This window comes from Halichoerus grypus, chromosome 2 (genome assembly GCF_964656455.1).
Source record: "Halichoerus grypus chromosome 2, mHalGry1.hap1.1, whole genome shotgun sequence".
NCBI classification, from domain to species: domain Eukaryota; kingdom Metazoa; phylum Chordata; class Mammalia; order Carnivora; family Phocidae; genus Halichoerus; species Halichoerus grypus.
Window position 1 is genome coordinate 48,718,867 of NC_135713.1, and position 16,122 is coordinate 48,734,988.

General features: G+C 40.6%; 1 protein-coding gene across 13 annotated transcripts in view; it reads right to left on the reverse strand.

Annotated features, from left to right (window-relative positions):
- EBF1 (EBF transcription factor 1) overlaps positions 1-16,122 on the reverse strand; it is a 391,270-nt gene that overhangs the window by 26,933 nt on the left and 348,215 nt on the right. For all 13 annotated transcript variants that reach the window (XM_036103654.2, XM_078066804.1, XM_036103653.2 and 10 more), the window contains one exon: positions 6,455-6,543. In XM_036103654.2, the coding sequence (XP_035959547.1) occupies positions 6,455-6,543 (89 nt within the window). The remainder of the gene's footprint in view (positions 1-6,454; positions 6,544-16,122) is intronic.

The following is a 16,122-nucleotide window of genomic DNA, read 5'->3' on the forward strand; positions in this document are numbered from 1 at the left end:
ATGACAGGTTTTTCTTTACCCTTTTCTGAAACCCTTACTCCTCCCCTTTTCTGCGAACAGGCCATGTGGTTACGCCAAGATTTCTTATTTGTATTTTCACTGATGCAAGTGCGGGTTCTGAATCACTGATAGTCTTTGCATAAAGACTAAAACAATAAAAGCATAATTAGAATACATTGTATACAGCCTACTCCAGTTTTATTTTGCCCCAGCTCTGTATTTATGATAAATCGCTAAACACGAACGCTCTTTAGGGAGGGTGATTTGGGGTCTTGTCTCTCCATTGAGCAAAAACAGTGCCTGTGACTGGAGTCTGAATTTCAATTCTGCAAGTGTACAGTTGAACTGAATAATATTTGGCACAATGCAGTGCACAACCGAGCCACTAAATGGCTGATTTACTAAATTATTATTAGATGAGCCCTTGCTGTTCCAAATGAAAGTGCAGTCACTGTCTTCCTTCATGGTGTGTTCAAATTGTTCTGTGTTTAAATATTCAGCATGAGGCTAATGTGAACTGATGAACTGAGACTATAAACATTCACTTTCAATACAGATAGAGCGACAGAGATGCAACATACCATGTGGCCCGCGGAGGTGAAAATGATTTATATTTAAGGATGTTGCTGCCTACTTCCATTACTTTAAGGTAGTCTTAATTAGCACGGTGTTGGAAATGACTAATTCCCACGTACAGGAAGAGCAGACTCATGGAGGCTGAGATTTTTTCACATGCCAATGAAGGAGAAGCGACCATAAAGGATTGGCTGCCCGTGTGGTCCAGAATCTTGCATTTTATTTGTGGCAGGCTGCGCAGCACCAGCCGAGTATAACACGTCTGCTGGAAGAACTATGGTTTTTGACAGTCGATGTTTTTTTTCCAGAGCCTCCCGAAGGGTCTCTAGTCCATCCTCACTACCGTCCATCCCTCTGCAATCCACATCCCTTCCGACTCAGGTCTACCACAGGGCCACCCTGGCACCTCTCCCCATCTCACCAGCTTCTTTACTGACACCTGCTGGAATGGAGACCAATCCTTTGCTCCTTGGAAGACTATAACCCTTCTTCCCTCCTCCCCTTTGAGGGCAGTTATAGGCAAGCACTGAAAATACTGTGATCACTTACAGTAGATTAGAATTTTTTATTGGTGCCGTGTTGCCATAACAACATGAAGACAGCAGATGACTTAAGCTAAGCTTGCAAAGCAAAAGGCTGCTCATCTGGCAGTTAAAATGAATACAGTTCATTTCACAAGTTTCCCATATGGACTCTTAGTGTATGGTAATGAGGAGACCATATGGTGAGAGAAAATGCACTGAGAACAATTGGGTTCCACTGGCTGAGTGGGAAGTTGGGAGAGAAAACCCGGGTGAGAGATTCTGGTGTGTGTGCTCTCTGGGTTCAAGGTTTGCTTGAGGTTTGTTTTGGTTTTTGTTTGGGATGGTTGTTTTCCATAGGGGTTTTGCGTTTCTTAATCCGCTCCTTAATATGTCGGCTGTGCAAAATGACAAACATCTTGCAAATTTTGCAATATCATTCATCACAAACTGTCAGCAGTGTTTGCAAATCTGACTTGCAAGATCTTTTAAATGTGTTGTTCTTAAAAGGCAACAGTACTAAGTTTTTAGACAAAGTGCAGGAAAATTTAAGCACTTCTGACAAGCAGAAACATTAACAGTAATCATTTTTAAAACACTCGCATCTTTTGCCTGCATGTTTAGCTGTAAATAATGCTAGACTGTATAAAAGCTTTAAAGTAAAAATATAATAAATACTTTTTATTATGTTTCATAAAGGATAAAAAAAATGCTGTGAGCCATGTATGTGCATTATCTATACACGTGTATGTATAGAGATGGATAGCTCCCCCTCTCCTCACTACTAACCAGATTGGAGACCTGGGAGGACAGCTTGAAAAAGGCTCTAAAGTCAATTCTGTACTATACATGCTTCATAAAAGATGAATATAAATGCATTAGTTAGACACGGTGAGCTAAATTAGAAGGTCAGGCAGGGCTGGGAGGGCTGAAAAATCACACAACCAATGAGTGTAATTACTCTTTTTTAAGTCTATTAAGTGGTGTTGTTCTATCAAGGCTCAGGGGTATAGGACATGAAGAACAAGATAAAGTAATGTGTATTTATTACTCCCACTGGATCAATTTACCAGATATTTTCAGCTCCATAAAGCAAAATACACAAATGCCGCCTTTGTTACTTTTCTCAAACTGCTTTCTTTTCTCTAAAAGAGGGACTGGCTCTCGCAGAAAAAAACATTTGCCCTGTGGAGGTCCCCATGCCAGCCCCTCTCAGTGGGGGAATGAGAGAAAGCTGGCAAGAGTTTAAGTAGGATAGGGGTGAGGTGTAGGCGAGGGACAGGGGAGAGGAGCCAGTCACCTCAAGACAGGATTATTTGGCTTTCCAGATCTGAAGGCGAAGTGGGAATGTGGCCACACGCTAACCGTGAGGCGGTCAAGCCCAAGGACTCACATTTTCGTTTTCCCACTGGCTAGCTGTGAGGTTGCGGCAAGTCGCCGGCCATCTGGAACTCTGAGTCCTGTGGCATGGGGAGCAGCCACCTCGCAGGGACTGGAGCCTCCGTGTGCTGAAGTCAGGCTAGCTCCGGAGAGGCCCCTTTGCCGAGATTCTCTCCCTAATGCCCAACAGCAACACTGCGGGGCCACGGCATGAAGAAGGAGCAACAGGCTGGAGAGGCCAAGTCACTGCACAGAGCGGTGGATCTGGTTTTCAAGCTCCACGTGCATCTGGGTGGACAGCCCACTCTCTCGACCTCTGTGCTCTTCGAGCACCTGGATGAGGCAGTGCTGGGCGCAGCAGAGGTGTGACGGAGCGCCACCCGCGCCCTGGGACCCGGTGCCAACCCACGCAAGGCTACAAGCCCTGCCCACTCTGCCCACCTCGGTGCTCCTGCTCACTGACCACTCGGGAAGACAACTTGCAGTCAACTGGAAGGGGATGGAGACACCTCTGGCCTTCGAAACAAAGAGAACTCTGGGCCCAGTGTTTCTGGAATGCATCGTGCAGGCCAGCGTCTCTCAGTCTCTGACTGACCGCAGTCCCCATCCCCTCACCTCTACACTAGCCGCAGAGTCAACCTTCACCCCAAAGTTCGTCACATGTTCCTCTCCCTCCTTCCAGGCTCCAGAGAGGGAGGCGAGTCCGAATGAAACAGAGCAGAATGCTTCCATTTAAAATCGTAGCCCACCCTTCTCCCTGTGCAGATGAAAAAGGAAACCAAAACACACCCAGGCGTAGGATAATTACAGTATTTGAAATTTGTGCATACGGCCACTATCACTAATGGTGACTTTCAGGGACAGCATGATTTACGGAGAAGGATCCAGCTTGCTCCTGATTTCTCATTTGGTAAATGGGAATGATGTCTGCTTTCTCAACTTCTCTCATAAGACGGGCTCCAAGAAAACAAAGCATGCACAAGTTCTTTGAAAAAGCACGAGCCGGTAGACAAAGGCATATTATTATGGAAAGCCGTCTGCTTGGGCTTTGGAGCAGTTTCATTTGACAGAATATGTGGGTGGTTGTATGAATCTAGCTTTGTCTATTCACAAACACATGGGTTTAATAAAGTGCAGTTTGTTTTTTAAGGTGTGTGGTCCATGGCTCACTGAAACTCTCCTGTTTGACAAACACTGACCATGATTCTAAGAAAGGCAGAGCCCATTTTTATCCCCTTAACAATGGACAGCAGGAGTATAAATCTCCCAAGTGCACAGGAATACCTCAAGCTGGCTCCATCCGCCACTTCCTGACCCTGCTCTTGAACTCTCACTCCACCTTAACATTCGGAGCCAGGAGGACAGCCCCGCTGATCTGAGTCACACAGAGAGCTTCCTGGGGTGGGCTCCAGCCAGAGCCCTTGCACAGTCCGGTGGCTAGATGCAGGCGGCCGAGTGTTTCCTTAACACACAAATCCATTGTGTCCTGATGACTCCTCCCAAACTCAGGAAAAGAGGACTGGGAATTCCACCATCGGGCCACCGGGGATGAAGTGACACGTACCCATGCTGTTTGCTCACCATTTCTGAATGTGATGTGCGACTGTAAAAATGTCTTTAAAAATACACGAAACTCAGCCCTATATTCCTATTTCTCTTACTTCTTTACGAATAAGAAAAGTACTTCCTGACTTCTTTAGATCTCAACCTTTAAACCAGATTTATCTTCTGTTTTTTGATCAATATTTACTGAGAGGCAATGGTGAGCCAGAGAACAGTGCTGGAGGGCACCTGCAGGAGTACCTCTTTGTATCCTTACGTGATCCCCATGAAGTCAGCATGATTATTGTCCCCACTTTATAGATGAAGAAACTGAGGCACAGAAGATAAATCACCCGTGCAACTGCTCACACGATTAGATTTCCTGCTCTGCTGAGACTGGATGGAAGAGCCCTCCGAAGCAACAATGCCACTCTTACTCAACTGGCAAATAATCGTAGCTACCTTTTGTTGAGTGCTCAATAAGTGGTTTTTAAAATAACAGTCAGAAAAGGTAGAAAATATTCCCATCTCCATTTGATAAAGAAGGAAACTGAGGCACAGAGAGGTAAAGAATCTTGGAGGGAAAAAAAAGAATTTTGACCCCAGTTACATAGCTAGTAAGTGCCCTTGCTCTGAGTCTCACACCTGCCAATCTGATTCTCAAGTCCCTTTAGCAGATTCTAGAGACATCAAATGCCACAGGTAAAGTCCCTAAATGGAAAATAAGAAAAATCTGGCATTGTGGCTATGCCTTCTTTCTACTCCTGAGACACCTAAGGCACTGACCGTTAGGTGGACACATGTCGTTTACATCACTGCTCTATAAAATTACCAATTACAGTCCCTCAGGAAATGCATGGGAGTGAGGTTCTTGCTGGACAGAGGAACTTAAAAGTAAATCTCTCCAAGGCACATCTACACTCTAGACAGAGATTGCTGTTCACTATTACTATTAGATTATTTAATTGCTCCCCAAGACTAAGTCAGGGTAAAAGAGAAGGATGTGTAGGATGGAGGCCTGCTTCAAAGACAAGGATATGAACAGACTGACACATCATACAATTTCTTCCTCTGCAGTGAGTTTTTACTGAGGTGAACAGCACTGGGCAGAAGGCTATGCTGGGAAGCTGAAGGTTGAGACTGAAGACTGTGTGGTTCTAGCCCCAGGTCTGAGCAGAGAAGAGCCTCTCTTGCTGGTCACAGTTCTTCTCTTCGGTCATGTAGGGTCCTCCCCTCCCCTACTGGCTCCTTTCATCTCTGCATCAGTTGGGGGGACACCTTTCTCCTGGGAAAGGCCTATTCTCACAGGTGGCTCTGCTGTCCAGGGCACCAGGCTCGCAGGGAGGATGTGATGATAAACTGATCCCCCAAAGAAGTCTGCTGAGCTAGGAAGGACGCCAACTTCATTTCTGTAAGTGTTTTATGAGGAGAAACAGACTTAGAAAGGACGTATCTCTAGCCTTACTCTGGCAAGGAGAGCACCTCTCATCTACTCATTTAATTTATAATAGTTTTCATTTATGTAGTAAATGAAACTTCATTTTACTGTCAATAAATGGTGAATGTTGGTCCCACTAATTCTGTACTTTGAACTTCTTTGGCATTTAACTATTCTCTACTCTGAGTCCTCGCAGAACTTGGGTTGTATTTTAAATGTACCTAATACTTCCCGTTGTCATTGGTCGTGTATGATGATCTCTCTGCCACAAGGCCCACGGTCCTCGGATACAGAGATGGGGCGCTGCCAACAGGTACAGAAGAGAAGTCACTACATGTAAACTTCCTCCCTTCTGTGTTGGCAACGAACAATGTACTGCGGCATGACGTGTATCACTCTGTCCTGAATTTTTGTTTACTTTCTCACATGTTTGTGCCATATTTCCAGTTAGGTAGGATGCCTCTGGTGGTAAGAGGCTCTGTCTTATTTGTCCAGTTGCAAGATCTGCCAATATGTTTCTTTTGAGCTCTAGCTGCACCGGGGATAAGTATAAATCCTCACATAGTAGAAAGGCAGTGTTCTTTTTCCTCTTGAGAGTTGGTGTGATGCAGTGACTAATAACCTGGACTTTGGAGCCAGGCTTGTATAGGTTTGAAGCTCAGTTTAGCAATTTACATGCTATGTGACCTTGGGCAAATGATTTAACCTGTTTTTGCTTGATTATTTTCTTCTCTAAAATAAAGGTAACAGTACCAACCTCAGAGGGCTTTTGAAAGGAAGAAATGACATAATATATGTAAAAATAAGTATAACACTACCTGGCACATAAATGCTTGCTACTCTCGGTATTATTTACCTTAGAGTACCAAGGACACAAAGCACACAAATATTGAGTTGTTAATCTATGAACTAATTTTTATCAATAGCAAAGTTTTCTGCTCATCACTTAAGCCCAAGTGTCCAGAGACTATAACCCAAAAAAAAGAGGTATCCTGACCTTTGGCAAACGCTCAGGGTCGCCAGGGTGCCGAGGAATGACCTTCTGTAACCTCTGGAAACCATAATCAATGGTGGGTTCGTTGAGCGCTGCAATGAAGAAGTCACATGATTAGAACAATTTCAGGAAATAAAACAGACCATAACACTGATGGTGTGGAAATAACTGGAAGTCCAAAGTTTAATTTATACTTTTGAATTCGATCATGAGGTGATCAGATGCACCATCGCCTTGCTGAACATGTCCATCCTCTACTTGTGCTATTTACCACGGCGGGCAGTGACTCACTCAAAAGAACATTAATAGCAGGCCCCGGACTCTGTTCTTCTGCCCAAATTCTATATTCCTTACATAATCAAAAACAGAAAGTGAAATGGCATTTGATGTGAAGTTTTAGGATTCACTAGTTAGAAGCTCAGGTCAAAACACTCAAAGGCTTGTCTGAGGGTGTCTATAGATTATAAACAGCAGGAGAATGACAAGTACTTGCTTAACTGAAAAATGTCTAGTAGACCTCAGCAGATACATCTCAGTGCCTCTGTGGCCATTAAGCCCGCAAGAATGGGGTGAGAGGCAGGGAGACAGGATCTTCTCAGCATAGAAAGCCGATTCTACCCTTGGATAGAGTCTGCAAGGTGATAGGTGTTGAAAATACCCTTGATACAACACCCTTACATCTAAAATGACAGACTCATTGACCAAAATCAATATTATTTCAGGAAGAAGACCAGCCTCTGGGGAGCACTAGCTTAGAGCAGCTGGGTCTCCAAGAAAAATTCTTAAAAAGACTAGAAGAAGAGCAAACCTGTAATAATATTTGGAGACAATGGGCCTTATTGTACCCATACTGTCTACACTCTCTTCCAAAGCAGCCTTAAATTAAATGCGATACGAAGTGGACTCTGGTCTATAATTTTCAAAATTTCTTCCCAAGATATGAAATATCTTCAGCCTTCCTCATCTGACCAAGAAAAGATGGCAGCTCTGTCCTCTACCCACATCCCCCATATCCTTTAAGTAATAGATGGGTGGGTGGGTGAGTGTTTTTCTTCTTTTCTTTTTTAGTGTAACTAATGTTTTCAACCACATTTTTTTCTACCATACCGAGTAAAAAGACAGTCTTTGTAGTTCTGACATTTAGCTATACATTAGAAAACAAGTTGCCACATGCTTTACTTAAAATGCATTTCCATTAACCTAAATTTTAAAAGTAAGATTCATACTACTACTAACTTTAAAAAACTGTATTAAATTCAAATAGGTCCCAAGGCTAATGGAAGCAATTTGTATACCAACCCAAACTGACTGGCCCACTTTTCAAAATACAGGTATGATAATCTTGTGGTTTTAAAAGGACATTTAAATTGAAAGACTGTGAATTTAGTACATAATTATACCAATAGAACCCTTTAACTTGTCAACTTGTAAATCTAAAAGGCTATCAATCATTTCTAAAGAGGAAATAAACCTTAAAATTCCTTGATTGACAGTGCTTACTTTTTATGTAAGGAAAAAAAAATGGCAAAAAAAAAAAAAAAAAAAAAGCTGCGTAAAGTGGCCAGAAATCCATTTACAAAAGTACATTGTTTTACACAGGTGAGTAAAAAGCCAATAATTACACCACCAAAAGACACATAAATCAGAGTAAGTACTTTTTCCTCACTTGTATATTTTAAGTTGGAGTGAACTTCAGGTAACTTTTTATTGAAAAGATATTTTCCCAAATGCAATGCTTATTGAAGTTGCTAATAGAGTAGCATTTTCATTTAAGACAATGTAATCATTTTTGCAAATATGAGATTTAGACATCTTCTCCCCACCTTCCCCCGCTTCCAAACAGTAAACTTTCAACCTGTCTCTTGCGGAAATTAACTAAAATTATACCCAGGTGTACCAAATCTCTCTATCTATACTAATATATGAGTTAAGGCACAATATTTATTATCCCTCCCATTTTATGAATTACTTTCTAAACCCTTGAGAAGAATTCTTTTTTCAAATTAGACGTGTAGAGAAAAAGCCATAGAACTCTATGCAGGGAAGCTGTTACTCGTAAAACCCACGGTATTTAATCAAGAAATGCATGAAAGGGACAGGAATGGGCACCTAGGTTTAAGTTATGTATCACATCCATCCCCCACCCATAATACTAATTGCCATCAAAGATGTTTAACCATAAAAAATAGCTTTAGACAATTAAATGTATCATTTTAATATCTGGAGACATAATTCAGCATCTTGAAAATTCTAATTCTTGGTTTTATTTTTCAGTCTAAGCCACCAATAAAACTTGAATTGTTGACCTGCTCCTTCGATTGTTTGCATAATGAATTAATTCCTACTGTGTCAAGAAACCCGTGGTTGTTAAATGAATGACTGTCTGACGTATGGGGGGAGGATGTGCTTCTCTGTCCATCCAGCCAACTCACAGCAGAATGACCAACACTATTATCTGCGATTAAAAGAACCAATTCAAATATTTATATGGAACTAATAGCTAAAGAGCTGAGGAGAAGTCATTCTGCTGCCACAAATAGTAATTGAGTTAGATATATTAAACCCATTATTCAAAGCAAAATAAGCATCCACTCTATGGAAGTATACTATGTGAGGGGAAATATTTCAGATAGTAAGACAAAGGCTTTTAATTTATTTCCCATGCCTTTATGATCTGCTCTACACTCATACTTTTAAATACATTAACCTGCCCCTAATTCAGGTATTGAATAATACAATGGCATGGTCCAGTGCTGTAGACAAAGATAGCACAAAAAATATGCAAGACAAAGCTCATTGTCTTCAATTCAAAGGTGTCTGATGGTTTCTCTGATTGCTTTGACCAGACGACAAAAACTGATCCCTGAGTGAGAAGGTCCATCTGATAAAAACTGTTACTTAAAAAACAAAAAACAAAAAAACCCAAAAACAGATGAAATGTCTAGGGAGCAGGATGGTTAAATCATGGCATACCCATGGAATGGAATATGATACAGTCCTCAAAAGCAATGCCATGGCGGGGGGAGAATATTTACTGACATAATATATTGCTAGGTTAACAAGCAGATTACAAGAGCATATGTATAATATGATTACTTTTTACAAAATGAACATACATAGAATAAAAAAGTGTGTGTGTATAAACTGCTTAACTAGTAGTTATTTCAAAAAAAGTGGATCTTAAAGTGCTTTTCTTCCTTTTCTTTGTGTTGTGTATTCTCTGAGTTTTCCACAATGAACATATATTACTTGTTCATTGAGCAAGAGATTGTTGCTGAGATGGAATTTGACCTCCTTGTATAAAGTAATGACATAAGAAACTATGCCTTAAAAGGGGTCTGTATACCCTTTAATAACCTTGCATAGGTTATTACAGACCATAAGAAAAATAAGTAGTATACTTTTGGCCAGTTGTATAAATATGTGACTATTCATAAACTCTCTGAAAATCAACAGAGAGGGTAACGAGGAGGAATCATAAAGAATGGTATATTTATTTCATCAGTGGGGGTAGTCGTACCTTAGGGACATACGTCTACTCTGCAAGAATGTAATATAAAGTTAATCCTTCAACAAAGTGACCTCATTGTATTCAAGCACAGGGCTCAGGAGGCACCGGTAGAAATGGGACTAATCAATTTTTCCCCCTAAAACTTGGGACAATTCCGAGAATCTAGTAGAGAAAGAAAAAAACTTAACTGAGCATAATTAACCACAAATAAAGAAGCATGAGCATCTCAGGTTGAAAAAAGAAAAAAACAGATGAAGCTATAAACTACAAAAGGAATGCAAGGATGAGAGAGCATTATGTGACTCTTCTTCCAAACACCTAGTCCACAGTCTCTGAAAAGGGCTGCAAAGGGTGTCATCCTAAACCAGGCAGGGACAGTAGCAGAATAAGGGAAGCTCAGAGCTTTAGAAAAATCTGTAATCCCAAATTTAAAAAGGCCCAATTTTTAAATCATCAGAATAGAATGGGAGCAATGTAGGCATTTGAAAAATTCCACAAGAGAGTAAATTCTCCATTGATTCAATCATCATTTTTAGTGCTTACCATGTGTCCAGACGGCATTGGTAGGAATTAACTGTTTTGTGTCGCAACACCAAAAGCCCTGGAAAAGAAACTTCCTGAAAGGTATATGTAATCCAACCCCAGAAGAGGGATGAATTACTCTGTAGAGTTGGAACGCAGCTTCCTTCCATTCAGAAGTGTACCCTCTTGCCTTCCTGAGGCTTAGATGGTGGGTCACCACCTCTGCTCCAGTTTCGTAGGAAGCCTTCCCTAGGGTCACACTACACTTCATAAGACACATGGATTTAAGGGCAATCAGAGTATTGAGGAGCCACAGACATTTGAATTCAAGATGTTTTCCACTGTCCTGTTTAAACTTGGAGATAGATACATGTTAGCTGAGTAAGCTCAGTTGGACCCCATACAGCTGTGTACATATGCTACAGTAAGTCTGGAACTTTCCTACAAATGCACAGAAAGCAAGAGCAAATGCTTCTACACAGGAAAGCAAGCTTGCAGGGCAGATGTATCAGCTGAGATTGTCAAAGAGTCCTCTCACTCATAGCTATATGTTACTGGGGAGTGGAGGTTGGTAGAAAGCAGGTGATATATGCATGGGCATATATATATAAATGATATATTGGCATTTCAGGGACATCCAACTCATTACTTTTCAAAGAGTAAAAGTTAATTAAGTGGTTAAAAAAATCAGGGGTGCCTGGGTGGCCTGGGTGGCTCAGTTGGTTAAGCATCCAACTCTTGATTTCAGCTTAGGTCATGATCTCAGGACCCTGAGATTGAGCCCCTCATTGGGCTCTGTGCTCAGCCGGGTGTCTGCTTAAGATTCTCTGTCCCTTTCCCTCTATCCCTTTCCCTTCCCCCCTCCCCCGCGCTCTCACGTGCATGCTCTCGCCCACTCTCTCTCTCTAAAATAAATAAATAAATCTTAAAAAAAAAATCAAACCCCTAGATCTGGCCTTATGTTGGAACTGCTTATCAACGGCTTTGGGTACTTTCTCAATCTCATAATCTCAGACTCCCCTAAAGGAAACCAGTAACTTTCTATGCAGCACCAATCTAGGCAGAGCCCTTCTCTGGGCTTCAACTGAGGTCCTGGTCAAGACAGAACAGCTCTGGTTATACAAAACTATTGTTTGCAGTGTCCAAATGTCCATGCAACATGAAATGCTATATGCAAAGAACATTTAAAATAATACAACTCGATTTTATGCACTAATACTAATGAAAAGATTACAAAATCCATTCAGAACATTTAGTAATGAGTAAATCCTAACTAAATATATATGCCGTTTGTGGCCTTTTCATGCCTTTAGTCTTTTTTTTTTTTTTAATCCACTTCACAAACACATCAAATAAGGAAATTCTCTTTAAGGGGATTTATTTGCAAATTAAAATCATGTAGTCAAGAAGGATGCATTCTCAGTTATGAAAATGGATTTTTCTCTTTTCAGAGTTTCTTTTTAGAGAAATCACTCCTCCGTCCTCCTTAACTTCTCGAATACGTATTCCTGGAAACAATGGAAATGAGGGGCTGGAGAGCTGTGTTCCCAAACAGCGCAGGAAAAGCGCTTTCGGTACCATTCCAATGTTAGCGCGCAGAGTTCCCCTGCTTTTATAGCTCAGCGACTCACTGCAGCGCTTTAACATATTTCTGGGGTTTTAATTTCCTTTTTTTAATGGTTGTGTGACATGATGTCATTTTGACTGGAAATAAAAAGAAATGCAGATATTAGGAAGGTAATATTTATATTCTATTGCCATTTAATGTCCAAACAAATATCTAGACTCTATGCCAAGTAATAAATAAAACCTCATAGCAGAGGCAATGATAAAACCAGCACCTGGGTCTCCAAGCTTCCCTGGTGACTACTCTATATTTGAACTAAAGGAGTAACAGCGGAGCATTTCCCTTCAAGGCAGATCCATTCTGGGCATGAGAGTTATTACATATGTGTTAGGCGAGGCTTTTTGTTCTATAATGGCCCCATTTTTCCCTCAGTCACTAAATTAACAACCAGAGGTAAACAATAAAACAGCAAGTTATCTTCACAAACCTATCTTTAAGACTGACTTTAAAATATATAAACCAAAAAATCAACCACAAACCTAAACAAGAGCCAGAAATATGGTTAATGAAGAAATTTGTTGCATTTCCAGCCACTTGGATATTTCATTATCTTCCTAGATGTTTTAGTGTGTGAATGGTATTCTGGGATGCACTCCCTAAGAAACCTAAAACCAAATCCCTTGCAAGCGGAGCCCTGCTTCCAATGTGAAATGCTTGTACACCCCAGAGCCCTGCCTCAGGAGCCAGTGAGGCTCAGGAGAGGTTTGGGAAGAGGCTCGTTGAACTGCAGAAGGCTGTCACTGAACCAGAAGGGTGTCAGAATGAAGCCAACATGGGCAGAATTTACCAACATAAGGAGCCAAAGGAAAATTTCTAATCTGGATTTGAACAGTGCCCTGACTTCTTATTTGTAGTCTTCAAACTTCTGGATGTGTGGCAACAACTTTGAGATTCAAAAATCAAGTGAAGGAATTACTACCTCTCTCTACCGAAGATGCAGTCAGCAGTACTAGGTGGCCTGTGTGACTAAGTCCTCTTTACAAGGAGTGGAGCCCGGGGGAGCATGCAAGGCACAGACTGGAGAGAGAAAGTGAGCTGGAAATAGGATCGGAGCCCGGGATGTTGGAACACAGAGAGGGAAGACCATGAGGACTGTCGGTTGGAATACAAAGAACCCATGTACATTTGGAAATTAATAACTCTTCCAGAAGCAAAAGCAATCAAGAGCAGGAAGAAAGAGTTAAAAGTGACTTGCTTTTGTTTTTTAAAATGGAAACAGCTTTACTGTTTCTCTAAATCTAAAACTAATACATTCTTATTGTATAAAAAGCACAAAAGAAACACAAAGAAGAGGAAAAAAGCCCCGTAATACCCCTATTCATATACAACCATTACTTATATTAGTATATATGCTTTCAGACATTTTCACAATATTGTTTTATATAAATATAGGTTATATACATATTTATAGCCACCTCATTCTTTTTAAGGGTCGTAACATATTGCATTATATAGATGGCCATAATTTCTGTAACAAATCCCCTGTTAATGAGGTTGTATGCTTCCCCCACCCCGCCGCAAATTTTCAGATTTAAGAAGTGCTGTAATGAACAACACTCGGGAGAAATTCTTGGATAAAAGAATATGCATATTTCAAGTCTTTTGATACCTATACTTCCTAAGTATCCTTTACCAAATGTATACCAATTTATACTTTGATGGGTTACAACTAATTTTTAAGATTTTTGCATCCTAAAACTCATGTATTCTCTAAGTTATAAGGACCTCTGAAGATTTTTAATAGATATTAACGATCATAAAGATTACTTGTTGAGGTGTCAATTTATACATACCCTGAGGTCATAGAAGACCCTTTTCCCAGTAATATCAAGTGCTTAATAGACATTATCTCAGTGATTCCTTCAATACGCCATCACACACATGTCAAAAATCATTCCTCTCAATTCTAAGGTGAGAAACTGAGGCACAGACCGTGCTGGCTTTGTATAAATCAGAACAAAAGCCTCACTGCTTTATTACTCTTCCAGGAGGGCTACTTTATTTTAATACTGATGAATCCCAATTTGCAACATATTGACAAGTTCTGTTCGCACATTGATTAAATGGCTTCTTTTTCACTGAGTATCTGTGAAACAGAGACCCACCCTGAGGAAGAATCCTGGTGCCCAGACTCCTGACTTCGTGCAGGCAAACAAGTCACTCAGCCTGCCTTCTTTACTTAAAGCTCACCATCAATAAGCACAGACCTTTTGCGGGGAGGCCACCCTGGTATTTTGAACTTTCCCCACAAATGATCAAGAAACTATGTTTTCTGTCAGGTCTGAGCTGGGCTCTCAAAGGTTGATTTGTCTTTGGGGGAAAAGAGAACACAGAACACTGTTGAGCTACATTAAACCCACTTATTTCCTATCACAACCGGTTGGTATTTTCTAAATGATCCTTGGTGAGAAGTCACTGGCAGAAGTGGAGCATCTCTTCATAAACAGACCCCTTTCTTGCCCTGGAGGGTTACACTCTATCTAAAACGGGAAGTAGGTGAACGTACAATAATTAGGGAAAACTGTACTGCTCTCTAATTGTAATAAAGTTGATGAGAAAAGTTGCCCCTGTTATTGCATATGATGTGATCCGAACAGCTTGGCCTTTCAGGAGACTTAATTTAGATTTCCAAATTTGATATAGGTTTAAAACTAAAATTAAATCCCTCCAGCAAACAGAAGCTTAAAGATCTTCATGATCTTTTTTTTCTGGCCTTTCCATCTTTTTCATTTTAGAATTAAAAAATTCATTTTAGAATTAAAAAAAAAATTGGATCATTTATGATTAGGTCTCAAAGCCAGATTTGCTCATTTGAACTAGAAGAGAAGGATGATTTTCGCTGTGTAATGGATGACGGTGTTTAAATATTGAAAGCCAACACAGTCTGTCTTTCTTAGCATTTAAGGATAAATCCATAATTTTCTTCCCCACTGGCATATCTTCTGATATAACAAGAGTAATATTCCTTCTATAATTGTTCTTCAGATTTCTTCCCAAAGAGTTTTGACAATAACTGTTATCAAGGGGGTAAAATCACCCAGCCTGTCTGATAAACATGTTTCTTTGCGTTCCCACCCCAGCGACTGCTTGACACCGTACTTTTATCATCCAGTGTGTGTTCAGAATGAGCTTAGAACAGCAATTGCCGGGAATAGGCAGGCGATAAACCGCATTGATTTAACACATCTTGTTTTCAATCATGCTTGGATTTTCTGAGCACGCATTTTTCCTGTACTCTGGCTTGTAGCTTTTATCTGACGAGCTGATCCCTTTTCACTGGAAAATGAAAAGGTCGCACAATAAGACACGGTTTACTGGAACTTGAACACGCACCAGGGAAAGTATTTTAGATAAATACTGTCAGACATAGTGGAGCTGAATTTCAACAACACAATTGCTAAACAACAATACTTATTACTCTCCTAGAACAAGCTACCAGTAACTTATGGCTCTCAGCAGGGAACAGCACCAAGTCCAGACTCCAAAGCGAAGAAACCCTTCGCTGAGCCCCGCGCTAACCAAGCACAGAGTTCTGGGCTGAGGTCCTACTTGTGATTGTTAATATCACGGTTTTATGAGACAACTCGAAAAACTACTCCCACTGTTCACAGAGCTGTTTCCTCTAAACCAGTAGACAGGTTTCAGAAGAGCTGGATAATGAAGTTATTATAGCAGGGCTCTATAGACAGATTGAGAGGGGGAAAGAAGTCCCAAGAAAAGTGAAATAAAAGTGACTCCAAATAATCCATTAATTCCACTAATAAGACAGGAAAGTACTTGTAACTGGGATTAGGGATTAGAGGATTAACTGATTATTTGGTAATATTTTAATAAGGCAAAGAGCACTCCTAACAAGTATGTTATGTAGAGAGCTACAATGGCTTTGCACATAAGACTAGACATTATTATCAGCCTAAACTCCAACTAAATGGCATCTTGATATAAAATAAATGAAGTCAGCCCTTTTCAGTATTGACCCAACCTATACGATTATTATTGCTGTGTATCATT